The sequence below is a fragment of the Oncorhynchus mykiss genome, chromosome 6 (genome assembly GCF_057628025.1).
Source record: "Oncorhynchus mykiss isolate SJ-2025 chromosome 6, ASM5762802v1, whole genome shotgun sequence".
In the NCBI taxonomy this organism is placed as follows: Eukaryota; Metazoa; Chordata; class Actinopteri; order Salmoniformes; family Salmonidae; genus Oncorhynchus; species Oncorhynchus mykiss.
This window is the reverse complement of record NC_143027.1, coordinates 49,397,544-49,410,775: the sequence shown is the minus strand read 5'-3', so window position 1 is coordinate 49,410,775 and position 13,232 is coordinate 49,397,544. Positions and strand designations below refer to the sequence as shown.

At 45.6% G+C, this 13,232-nt stretch overlaps 1 protein-coding gene across 22 annotated transcripts in view; it reads left to right on the top strand.

Moving 5' to 3' along the window:
- The window catches only part of cntrl (centriolin), a 113,081-nt gene that overhangs the window by 84,562 nt on the left and 15,287 nt on the right, over nt 1–13,232 (top strand). For all 22 annotated transcript variants that reach the window (XM_090238106.1, XM_090238113.1, XM_090238107.1 and 19 more), the window contains 5 exons: nt 5,839–6,023; nt 6,351–6,531; nt 6,976–7,374; nt 10,445–10,604; nt 11,152–11,255. In XM_090238106.1, the coding sequence (XP_090094232.1) occupies nt 5,839–6,023; nt 6,351–6,531; nt 6,976–7,374; nt 10,445–10,604; nt 11,152–11,255 (1,029 nt within the window). The remainder of the gene's footprint in view (nt 1–5,838; nt 6,024–6,350; nt 6,532–6,975; nt 7,375–10,444; nt 10,605–11,151; nt 11,256–13,232) is intronic.

The following is a 13,232-nucleotide window of genomic DNA, read 5'->3' as shown; positions in this document are numbered from 1 at the left end:
TAGATTTGCAGTGGAAGAATGTGCAAAGTAGAGATAGAAATAATGGGGGTGCAAAGGAGCTAAATAAATAAATAAATACAGTAGGGGGAGAGGTAGTTGTTTGGGCTAAATTATAGATGGGCTATGTACAGGTGGTCAGTTTTACAAGGGTATGTTTGGCAGCATGAGTGAAGGAGGCTTTGTTGTGAAATAGGAAGCCAATTCTAGATTTAACTTTGGATTGGAGATGTTTCATGTGAGTCTGTAAGGAGAGTTTACAGTCTAACCAGACACCTAGGTATTTGTATTTGTCCACATATTCTAAGACAGAACCGTCCAGAGTAGTGATGTTGGACGGGCGGGCGGGCAGGTGCAGGCAGTGATCGGTTGAAGAGCATGCATTTAGTCTTACTTGCATTGAAGCTCATCTGGAGGGTTGTCAACACAGAGTCCAAAGAAGGGCCAGAAGTATACAGAATGGTGTCGTCTGCGTAGAGGTGGATCAGAGACTCACCAGCAGCAAGAGCGACATCATTGATTTATGCAGAGACGAGAGTCGGTCCAAAAATAGAACCCTGTGGCACCCCCATAGAGACTGCCAGAGGCCCGGACAACAGGCCCTCCGATTTGACACACTGAACTCTATCAGAGAAATAGTTGGTGAACCAGGCGAGGCAATCATTTGAGAAACCAAGGCTATCGAGTCTGCCGATGAGGATGTGGTGATTGACAGAGTCGAAAGCCTTGGCCAGGTCAATGAATACGGCTGCACAGTAATGTTTCTTATCGATGGCGGTTAAGATATCGTTTAGGACCTTGAGCGTGGCTGAGGTGCACCCATGACCAGCTCTGAAACCAGATTGCATAGTGGAGAAGGTATGGTGGGATTCGAAATGGTCGGTAATCTGTTTGTTGACTTGGCTTTCGAAGACCTTAGAAAGGCATGGTAGGATAGATATAGGTCTGTAGCAGTTTGGGTCAAGAGTGTCCCCCCCCTTGAAGAGGGGGATGACCGCAGCTGCTTTTCAATCTTTGGGAATCTCAGATGACACAAAAGAGAGGTTGAACAGGCTAGTAATAGGGGTTGCAACAATTTCAGCAGATAATTTTGGAAAGAAAGGGTCCAGATTGTTTATCCCGGCTGATTTGTAGGGGTCCAGATTTTGCAGCTCTTTCAGAACATCAGCTGACTGGATTTGGGAGAAGGAGAAATGGGGAAGGCTTGGGCGAGTTGCTTTGGGGGGTGCAGTGCTGTTGACCTGGGTAGGGGTAGCCAGGTGGAAAGCATGGCCAGTCGTAGAAAAATGCTTATTGAAATTCTCAATTATAGTGGATTTATCGGTAGTGACAGTGTTTCCTCTCCTCAGTGCAGTGGGCAGCTGGGAGGAGGTGTTCTTATTCTCCAAGGACTTTACAGTGTCCCAGAACTTTTTTGAGTTTGTGTTGCAGGAAGCACATTTCTGCTTGAAAAAGCTAGCCTTGGCTTTTCTAACTGCCTGTGTGTATTGGTTTCTAGCTTCCCTGAAAAGTTGCATATCACGGGGGCTGTTTGATGCTAATGCAGAACGCCATAGGATGTTAAGGGCAGTCAGGTAGTCAGGTCTGGAGAGAACCAGGGGCTATACCTGTTCCTGGTTCTAAATTTCTTGAATGGGGCATGCTTTTTTAAGATGGTGAGGAAGGCATTTAAAAAAAATAACCAGGCATCTACTGATGGGATGAGGTCAATGTCCTTCTAGGATACCCCGGCCAGGTCGATTAGAAAGTCCTGCTCGCTGAAGTGTTTCAGGGAGCGTTTGACAGTGATGAGTGGAGGTCGTTTGACCGCTGACCCATTACGGATGCAGGCAATGAGGCAGTGATTGCTGAGATCTTGGTTGAAAACAGCAGAGGTGTATTTAGAGGGCAAGTTGGTTAGGATGATATCTATGAGGGTGCCCGTGTTTACAGTTTTGGGGTGGTACCTGGTAAGTTCATTGATAATTTGTGTGAGATTGAGGGCATCAAGCTTAGATTGTAGGATGGCTGGGGTGTTAAGCATGTTCCAGTTTAGGTCGCCTAGGAGCACGAGCTCTGAAGATAGATGGGGGGCAATCAGTTCACATATGGTGTCCAGAGCACATCTGGGGGCAGAGGGTGGTCTATAGCAGGTGGCAGCAGTGAGAGACTTGTTTTTAGAGAGGTGGATTTTTAAAAAGTTCAAATTGTTTGGGTAGTAACACAGAACTCTGTGGGCTATCTCTGCAGTAGATTGCAACACCACCCCCTTTGGCCGTTCTATCTTGTCTGAAAATGTTGTAGGTCGGAATGGAGATTTCAGAATTTTTGGTGTCTTCCTAAGCCAGGATTCAGACATGGCTAGAACATCCGGGTTGGCAGAGTGTGCTAAAGCAGTGAATAAAACAAGCTTTGGGAGGAAGCTTCTAATGTTAACATGCATGAAACCAAGGCTATTACGCTTACAGAAGTCATCAAAAGAAAGCGCCTCGGGAATAGGAGTGAAGCTAGGCACTGCAGTGCCTGGATTCACCTCTATATCACCAGAGGAGGAGTAGGATAAGGGTACGGTTAAAAGCTATGAGAATTGGTCGTTTAGAACGTCCGGAACAGAGAGTAAAACGAGGTTTCTGGGGGCGATAAAATAGCTTCAAGGCATAATGTACAGACAAAGGTATGGTAGGATGTGAATACAGTGGAGGTAAACCTAGGTATTGAGTGATGATGAGAGAGATATTGTCTCTAGAAACATCATTGAAACCTGGTGATGTCATCGCATGTGGGTGGTGGAACTGAAAGGTTGGATAAGGTATAATGAGCAGGGCTAGAGGCTCTACAGTGAAATAAGCCAATAAACACTAACCAGAACAGCAATGGACAAGGCATATTGACATTAAGGAGAGGCATGCTTAGTCGAGTGATTATAAGGGTCCAGTTAGTAGTGAGGTTGGTTGGGGTAACGGCGATTCAGACAGCTAGCCGGGCCATCGGTAGCAAGCTAGCGTAGGACGGTGTTCTGTTTTTAGCCACTTCATGCATTTCCGTTAGTAGATTAGTGGGGTACCGTGTGGTAGAGGTGATCAATCCAATTGGCAAAATAGATATAGTTATAGTGACCCAAGAAAAATTGTCCGAGAGACCTATTCAGATAGCAGCCGATAAGACAGCTAACGATTAGCAGGCCGCAGTTGGCCGTTAAGGTAATGTTGCGACGGAGGAGCCAGTTGGATAACTCCCTCGTGCAGATAACGTCGGTAGTACAGTCGTGAAGGTCCGGTGGGGCTCTGCACCGGCAGTAAAACAGGTCCCGATAGATGATTGTAGCCCAGGAGTGGTTGATGGAACTCTTCAGCTGGCTAGCTCCGGAATAATTGAAGTTTGCTCCGGGACCGACGTAAGCCAATAGTCACACGGATAGCAGCTAGCTAGCTGCGAGATCCAGGTGTAAATGTTCAGAGCTTTCGGTTGAAATCCGGGGAAATAGAGAGAAAAATAGGTCCGGTGTATATACTGGTCCGAGTCGCGTTGTCCAAAACTGGTGATAGCTTTTCGAGCTAAAGGATAGCTGATGACCATCAACCGTGGTTAGCTAAATACTAACGTTAGCCAGTAAACTGGCTAGCTTCTGGCTAGTTCCTGGTTAGCTTCTGGCTAGCTTTTAGCTAGCTTTTGGCTAGCTTCTGGTTAGCTTCTGGTTAGCTTCAGGCTAGCTTCTATTGTGGATTTCAGATTTGAGGTAAATAATACTTTTTTTTTAAATTGGTGAGGCTAAATTGGTGGTTGCAAGAGAGTGTTTTGAAGAGTTTTTGGAAAAGAAAATATTTGAAAGATATGCGAAGAAAGATGTAAATATATATATACACGGGACACGACAAGACGAGGACAAAGGACGTCTGACTGCTATGCCATTTTATGAAGCTGTATAGTGCCAGTGGATGGATAAAGTGTCTGGATTAGAGCCTCATCCATGGTTAGAAAAGGAAAAATATATTGAAATGTTGTTTGAACATGATTTGAGTATATTAGCAGTAGCAATAAGGAGAGAGGTTGGTTTATGCCCTATTGGTGCGGGGAACCGTAACAGATTATGTGGAAATAGGAAGACAACTTTGAATAACTTTGGTGATGTGGCATAACACTGGAATAAGACGGGTCACCAGTATTCTCCAGTAATACATTTGCAGACGCTATAGTATTGGTTCTAATACAAGGTATTAGGTGACGTGACCAATTAATAGGAACAAATACCATAACTATTATCCTGTGAAGTGAGTAGCGCTACCTTGGAAAATGGTTAATAGAAGGTGTGTATTAGAGCCGGGAGTGAAGAAGCTCTAAACACGCTGGACATCGTCGGGAGAGTTTTCGGAATAATAATAACTATTGAAATGGCGACAGACGGCCCCGATTCTCCCTGCAAGCATGGCTAGAGGGAGAGAAGTTTAGTAAAGCTATAGAGGCGCTGAAAGAGGCGAACAAGCATTCCATCTATTCGCCTCAAATATGGGAAAAATTTGCAAACTGGATAAAATTGGTCAGCATTTCCCTGCTGACTGAAAATTCCAATCAAATAAAGAACTCAGAGATGCTGTTGTGGTCTGGCACAATGACATCAATGAGAAATACCAAGTTCAATATACAAATGTTTTGATGCCGTTTTATCAACAGAAGAGTATAACCGATAAAACCAAAATGAGTAGATGTACTCCGCTGCAAAAAGACTGGGTACGTGAGAACATTGATAGAATTTGTACATCAGCTTTGATGGCAGGTTTGAAACCTGTGATCAAAACGGCAATTGCGTTGGTAGTGGATGATATAGAGCAGGATGCTTTGAGAGTGGAATAGAACTCCGCTCACTTCGCAGTCATGCAAAGGGGTTAATACTGCCACAGTGAAAGTCACTAACAGTGGTTTTAATGGCCAGGGTAAGACAAATAAACAAGAAGGAAAAAATTGTAGGGGGATATATCCCTGTTTTAGATGTGGGGCCGTTGGAAGAATGAGTGTAGAGTGGTAATGGAGACGACTGCACCCGCTGCATTCGAGGGGATGCTGCGATGCAAGCATTTGCATCTTTGTCAAAACAGCAGCAGCAAACACTCCAGAAAGCAGTGGGACAGGAAACTTTCACATAGCGGTGTATGGCCTCGGTTATATCAATAGTGGTTCATAGAGATTACTTTTTTTTATGTGAAGGGAGACGTAGGAGACGACGTCTTACACAACTTTGTAATAGATTACAATAGCGTTTAAATATCACTGATTCCTTACGATGAGAAATTGGCTAAATTTGCGACAGGAAAAGTATCACAATTAGCGGGCACAATCTAAGGCGAAACAGCTATTACCTATGTCATTGGACATTGGGCCAGTAACCATACCAGGATAATTTGACATGGAAGGAAATGGAACCAATTTAGCTAGGTAGCTTGCTGTTGCTAGCTATTTTGTCCTGGGATATAAACATTGGGTTGTTATTTTACCTGAAATGCACAAGGTCCTCACCTCCGACAATTAATCCACAGATAAAAGGGTAAAATGAGTTTGTTTCTAGTAATCTCTCCACCTTCAGGATTCTTCTTCTTTGGACTTTATAAGGTGGTTGGCAACCAACTTTAAGGTGCATTCCCACCACCAACTGGACTGAAGTGTGGACCTCTGTTCATCTTTCAATCACTCATGTGGGTATATGCTCCTAAAAACCAATCAGGAGATGGGAGAGGTGGGACTTGCAGCGTGTCAAACGTCAAAATAGAACCAACGCCACGCCTTGCAACGCCATGCTCACGAGACGGGGGCGGTGTGGTCAGCATGTAAGCCATAAAAGTGTGTGTATCCGTTCGTCTGTCCGTCCGTCAGGAGAGGGAGCTGGCCAGGCTGGAGCAGCTGGTGGAGGAACAGCAACGTGGCAGCCAGGGCCCAGGGGAGGAGGAGAGGCAGGCCCATGTGGAGAGGGATGTGCTCAGGCACCAGGATCAGCGCACACAGCTCAGACTGGAGCTCAGAGAGCTCCGGAGAGCCTTAAGCCAACTTCGCCGCCGAAGGTACGGTAACCCTCAGCTCTCACAGTCCAGCAGGGTTAAGGTAAATTCGAATTGATGTCAGTCAATTCAGGAAGTGATTTGAATTAAAAATAAAAAAAAATGGAAAAACTTTTGACATAAATAACTTCTCCTTTTAAACTTCTTGAGAAGTAATTGAAAAGAAATACACTTTTTTCAATTATTGGATTATAATTTTAGTTTACTTCCTGCATTGACTGACTTCAATTTGAATTGACCCCAACCCTGCAGTCCAGTACATCATATTTTTTGGGAGACTAAAAGACCAACTTGGGGACATCTTGATCAGCTATGTGTGTGTCTCCTCAGGGAGATGTTGGAGGGCCGAGGGGGGTCAGAGGTTGTGGAGGAGTCCCTGCGGCACCACGGGGCTCTGCTGGAGGAGGTAGAATGTTTGGAGAAGACCTTGCTCCGCCGCAGGGCTGAACTCAGGGAGGCAGACCGACTGCTGTTGGAGGCACAGAGCAGCTTGAAGGACACAAGGACCAAGGTCACATATATTGACATATATTTTATATATAATGTTATTAGGAAGTGTATATTCGACCAGAAGAAGAAAACGTACACTTAGGCATAGGGGTCGAAATAAATAACTTAATGTTAGCATACCGCCGTCCACCACCATTCATTTTCTGCCAGTCGAATATACACTGCCATATTCTTATTACCTCTTGGGTGGCAGAATGGAGCGAGGGGCACATTTATGGGTGGACATAAATAGCCCCCTTCATTTAAGGGGGGGGGGGGGTGCAGTAGTCGGTTATCAGCAGCTTGATAGTCTGTCCTTTTGGTTTAAAATATTATAGTTGAATTACTGACCGTCTTACATTTGAAAACTTTGTTGCTGGTGAATGGTGATATTTGTCTGTAGTACCATCTCTTGTATCATTAGCCAGCAGTGTTGTAACAGACTGTTTCATGTGACCCTGTGTAGACTAAAGCGACTCTCCAGCAACACACTGAGGCCCGGAAGCGGCTCGCCGACACAGAGCGGGATCTGGAGGAGCTGGAACTCCGCACTCGGGACAGCGCCTCTTTGCTGGTGGAGGCCAAACAGCATCTCAGGGATCTGCAGGAGGATCTCCAGGAGCTGAGGAGACGCAAGGAAGAGCAGGGAGACACTCTGCAGAGGGTGGAGGAGGTGGTGGCTGCCCGCGACCTGGTGTTCCAAGAGGTCAACAAGAAGGTGAAACGAGCCAGTGAGCGACTGGAGGCCCTCCGGAGCCAGATTCTGGAGACCCAGAGCAAGGAGGCCACACTGCTGGAAACCTGCAAACAGTCTGAGAGCACCCTCGCCCAACGCAGGAGCGAGCTAGAGCAACTTAACATTCAGGTATTGCAATGACATTCTTAGTTTCTCTGTCACAATGTCAAGTCAAAGTTTATTTAAGGGGTCACACACTTAGCCTCAACGAGAATTGGGAAGCCTGGTGAAGTCTATGGCCAAAATGAGCTAAAATGGGGTGGATAACCGGTGTAAATAAGCGCAACACGTCAAACTAATCAAATGCCTTTCTTGGGTTCAGCTTAACATGATGCACTCCTTCAACTGTCATGTCAGGGAAGGTTATTGAAATGTAACATCCAATAAAAAATGGATCGTAATACTAGGGGCACATTCCGGTAACCACGTTAGCCTCATTTAAATGCACACCGATATTCATAGCCGGTTCGATAGTCACAGACAAATCACATTTATTTATATAGCCCTTCTTACATCAGCTGATATCTCAGTGCTGTATAGAAACCCAGCCTAAAAGCCCAAACAGCAAGCAATGCAGGTGTAGAAGCACGGTGGCTAGGAAGAACTCCCTAGAAAGGCCAACACCTAGGAAGAAACCTAGAGAGGAACCAGGCAATGAGGGGTGGCCAGTCCTCTTCTGGCTGTGCCGGGTGGAGATTATAACAGAACATGGCAAAGATGTTCAAATGTTCATAACATGGTCAAATAATAATAATCACAGTAATAATAATCACAGTAGTTGTCGAGGGTGCAGCAAGTCAGCACCTCAGGAGTAAATGTCAGTTGGCTTTTGATAGCCGATCATTAAGAGTATCTTTACCGCTTCTGCTGTCTCTAGAGAGTTGAAAACAGCAGGTCTGGGACAGGGAGCACGTCCGATGAACAGGTCAGTGTTCCATAGCCGCAGGCAGAACAGTTGAAACTGGAGCAGCAGCACGGCCAGGTGGACTGGGGACAGCAAGGAGTCATCATGCCAGGTCCTCCAAGAGAGAGAAAGAAAGAGAGAATTAGAGAGAAAATATTTAAATTGACACAGGACACCGGATAAGGCAGAAGAAGTACTCCAGATATAACAGACTGACCCTAGCCCCCCGACACAAACTACTGCAGCATAAATACTGGAGGCTGAGACAGGAGGGGTCAGGAGACACTGTGGCCCCATCCGATGATACCCCCGGACAGGGTCAAACAGGCAGGATATAACCCCACCAACTTTGCCAAAGCACAGCCCCGACACCACTAGAGGAATATCTTCAACCACCAACTTACCATCCTGAGACAAGGCCGAGTATAGCCCACAAAGATCTCCGCCACGGCACAACCCAAGGGGGGGGGGGGGTGCCAACCCAGGCAGGAAGATCACGTCAGTGACTCAACCCACTCAAGTGACGCAACCCTCCTAGGGGCGGCATGGAAGAGCACCAGTAATCCAGTGACTCACCCACTGTAATAGGGTTAAAGGCAGGGAATCCCAGTGGAGAGAGGGCAACCGGCCAGGCAGAGACTGCAAGGGCAGTTCCTTGCTCCAGAGCCTTTCTGTTCACCTTCACACTCCTGGGCCAGACTACACTCAATCATATGACCCACTGAAGAGATGAGTCTTCAGTAAAGACTTAAAGGTTGAGACAGAGTCTGCGTCTCTCACATGGGTAGGCAGACCATTCCATAAAAATGGAGCTCTATAGGAGAAAGCCCTGCCTCCAGCTGTTTGCTAGAAATTCTAGGGACAATTAGGAGGCCTGCGTCTTGTGACCGTAGCGTACGTGTAGGTATGTACGGCAGGACCAAATCGTAAAGATAGGTAGGAACAAGCCCATGTAATGCTTTGTAGGTAAGCAGTAAAACCTTGAAATCAGCCCTTGCCTTAACAGGAAGCCAGTGTAGGGAGGCTAGCACTGGAGTAATATGATCAAATTTGTTTGGTTCTAGTCAGGATTCTAGCAGCCGTATTTAGCACTAACTGAAGTTTATTTATTGCTTTATCCGGGTAGCCGGAAAGTAGAGCATTGCAGTAGTCTAACCTGGAAGTAACAAAAGCATGGATACATTTTTCTGCATCATTTTTGGACAGAAAGTTTCTGATTTTTGCAATGTTACGTAGATGGAAAAAAGCTGTCCTTGAAACAGTCTTGATATGTTCGTCAAAAGAGAGATCAGGGTCCAGAGTAATGCCAAGGTCCTTCACAGTTTTATTTGAGACGACTGTACAACCATCAAGATTAATTGTCAGATTCAACAGAAGATCTCTTTGTTTCTTGGGACCTAGAACAAGCATCTCTGTTTTAAAAAGTAGAAAGTCTGAGTTTAAAAGTAGAAAGTTTGCAGCCATCCACTTCCTTATGTCTGAAACACAGGCTTCTAGCGAGGGCAATTTTGGGGCTTCACCATGTTTCATTGAAATGTACAGCTGTGTGTCATCCGCATAAGTTAACATTATGTTTTCGAATTACATCCCCAAGAGGTAAAATATATAGTGAAAACAATAGTGGTCCTAAAACGGAACCTTGAGGAACACCGAAATTTACAGTTGATTTGTCAGAGGACAAACCATACACAGAGACAAACTGATATCTTTCCGACAGATAAAATCTAAACCAGGCCAGAACTTGTCCGTGTAGACCAATTTGGGTTTCCAAGCTCTCCAAAATAATGTGTTGATCGATGGTATCAAAAGCAGCACTAAGGTCTAGGAGCACAAGGACATATGCAGAGCCTCGGTCTGACGCCATTAAAAGGTAATTTACCACCTTCACAAGTGCAGTCTCAGTGCTATGATGGGGTCTAAAACCAGACTGAAGCATTTCGTATACATTGTTTGTCTTCAGGAAGGCAGTGAGTTGCTGCGCAACAGCTTTTTCTAACATTTTTGAGAGGAATGGAAGATTTGATATAGACCGATAGTTTTTTATATTTTCTGGGTCACTGTTTGGCTTTTTCAAGAGAGGCTTTATTACTGCCACTTTTAGTGATACAAACAGATCCAGTCAGCGTTATGAGTGACCTCTGACCTGCTGCAGGCTCTCCTGACTCCTCTCCAGTTGGTCCGGGCGCTGGTCGTGCTGCAGCTTCACATAGACCTGTTTGTATCAATAATGTGCCAATGATCAATTAGTAGTTACAAAGTCATTTTATGTAACTGTGTGTGTGTGTGTATATGTAGGTGCTGCGTGGGGATGTAGAGGCGCTCCATGTCCAGAAGGGTGAGCTGGAGGCACAGCTGACTGAGAGGAGGGCTAGTGTGGCTGCACTCAAACAGCAGGGAGGTCAGGAGGAGGAGATCCTACAAAATGTCCGCTTACAGATCAACAAGCACAAAGCAGGTAACCAACCCTAGCACGAGTTACACACAGCTAACTAGTTCTACAATGCTGTTAGATTGACACGGTCAGAGGGTTTTGCTCAAGGCCCAGACCCTAAATAGCCTGGTCCCAGATCTGTTTGTGCTCTTGCTAACACCATTGATAATTGTAAAGCGAAACATGTTTGGCATGGCAATAAGTGACAAGGAGTTGGCGTCAGGCTACGCCCAAAAGCCTAATGATAGCAAGGTACAGACATCCCAATAACTATATGAACAGTACAGAAGAGTACAACTATGTCCAAATTATTATTAGTGCAAGATCTGCCACTGAGTGTGGTTACAGCGGGAAAGCAAGTGCAGCCCAAGAATCAGAAAGTGTGGACATGGCATAAGACCATGAACCGTGAGGTTACTCTGCACTTCAATGCTTATGTATTACTACATAGTAGTAACCTTATAGAGTTGTGCAGTTTGATGACTGTGTGTGTCATTGTGTGTGTTTGTGCTTGCACACGTGTATGTGCCTGTGTGTGTGTGTGTGTGTGTGTGTGTGTGTGTATGTGCAGAGCTGAAGCACGTTCTGGAGATGTTGCAGTTGACGGGCCAGGAGCTGCAGGCGGTGAAGCTGCAGCACGACCAGCTGGAGAGGAGTCAGGAGAGCCTGCAGCAGGTCAGAGGTCACTCATAACACTGACTGGATCTCAAATGGCACCTTATTGAGGGCTGTGACCGTTTGAATAGTAAAAATGATTTGGTGCACATTTTCCTCCGCTCTTGACTGCATGTGCTGCCATAGAATGGGCATCCTCATTCAAGTCAATTATGCTATAATGGGTGGACTGGCGGCCATTGTGAGTGTACCCAAAGGAGCAAAGCAGGAAGTAAAAGCAGAAAGTGAACCCATCAATACAGTGTAATCGGAAAGTATTCAGACCCCTTCCCTTTTTCCACATTTTGGTACGTTACAGCTTTATTCTAAAATGGATAAATACTTTTTTCACTCATCGATCTACACATGATACCCCATAATGACCTTATGTACATAAGTATTTTACGATGAGACTTGAACCCTTTGCTATGAGATTCGAAATTTCCTGTTTCCATTGATCATCCTTGATGTCTCTACAACTTGTTTGGAGTCCACCTGCGGTAAATTTAATTGATCGGACATGATTTGGAAAGGCACATACCTGTCCCACAGTTGAGAGTGCACTTCAGAGTAAAAACCAAGCCAAGACAGGATTGTGTCGAGGCACAGATCTGGGGAAGGGTACCAAAAAATGTCTGCAGCATTGAAGGTCCCCATCATTCTTAAATGGAAGAAGTTTGGAACCACCAAGACCCTTTTAAGAGCTGGCCGCCCGGCCAAACTGAGCAATCGGGGGAGAAGGGCCTTGGTCAGGAAGGTGACCAAGAATCCGTTGGTCACTCTGACAGAGCTCCAGTATTCCTCTGTGGAGATGGGAGATATATAATGGCGTAGGAAGAGATGTTTGCCGTTTTATGGGCTCCTAACCAATTGTGCTATTTTGTGTTTTTTCGCATTGTTTAACTTATTTTGTACAGAATGTTTCGGCCACCGTCTCTTATGACTGAAAAGAGCTTCTGGCTATCAGAACAGCGATTACTCACCTCGAACTGGACAAAGATTTTTTTCTTTAACGAGTCGGACGCAAAGGATTTATTCGAGATACCAGACCAGGCCCAAATCCCCGTCATTCGCATAAAGAGAAGACGCCAATATAGGGGACTCAATGAGCTGTATAAAGCCATAAGCAAACAAGAAAATGCAAGAAACAAACAAGAAAATCATGGGCGGTGCTCCTAGTGACGGGGGACTTTAATGCATTTCTACCAGCATGTTACATGTGCAACCAGTGGAAGAAAAAAACTCTAGACCACCTTTACTCCACACACAGAGAGGCATACATAGCTCTCTCTCGCCCTCCATTTGGCAAATCTGACCATAATTCTTTCCTCCTGATTCCTGCTTCAAAGCAAAAACTAAAGCAGGAGGTACCAGTGACTCATTGAATACGGAAGTTGTCAGATGACGCAGATGCTAAGCTACAGGACTGTTTGCTTGCACAGGCTGGAATATGTTCTGGGATTCCTCCAATGACATTGAGGACAATACCACATCAGTCACCGGCTTCATCAATAAGTGCATCAATGATGTTGTCCCCACAGTGACCGTACGTACACGCCATGGTTCACAGACAACATCCAGAGTGAGCTGAAGGGTAGAGCTGCTGCTTTCAAGGAGCGGGACTGTAACTGTAAACATCATCATCCCAGAAACCCTAGACTCACTCCAATTTGCATACCAACCCAACATATCCACAGATGAAACTGCTCAGTCCCCACCTATACTCCCTGTTCACCCATGACTGCGTGGCCAAGCACGACTCCACTGTGGTAGGCCTGATCACCGACCACGATGAGACTATAAGGAGGAGGTTCGAGACCTGGCAGTGGGGTGCCAGGACAACAACCTCTCCGTCAACCTGATCAAGACAAATGAGATGATCGTGGACAACAGGAAAAGGAGGGCCGAGCCCGCCCTCATTGTCATCGACGGAGCTGTAGTGGAGCAGGTTGAGAGCTTCAAGTTCCTTGGTGTATACATCACCAACAATTTATCATT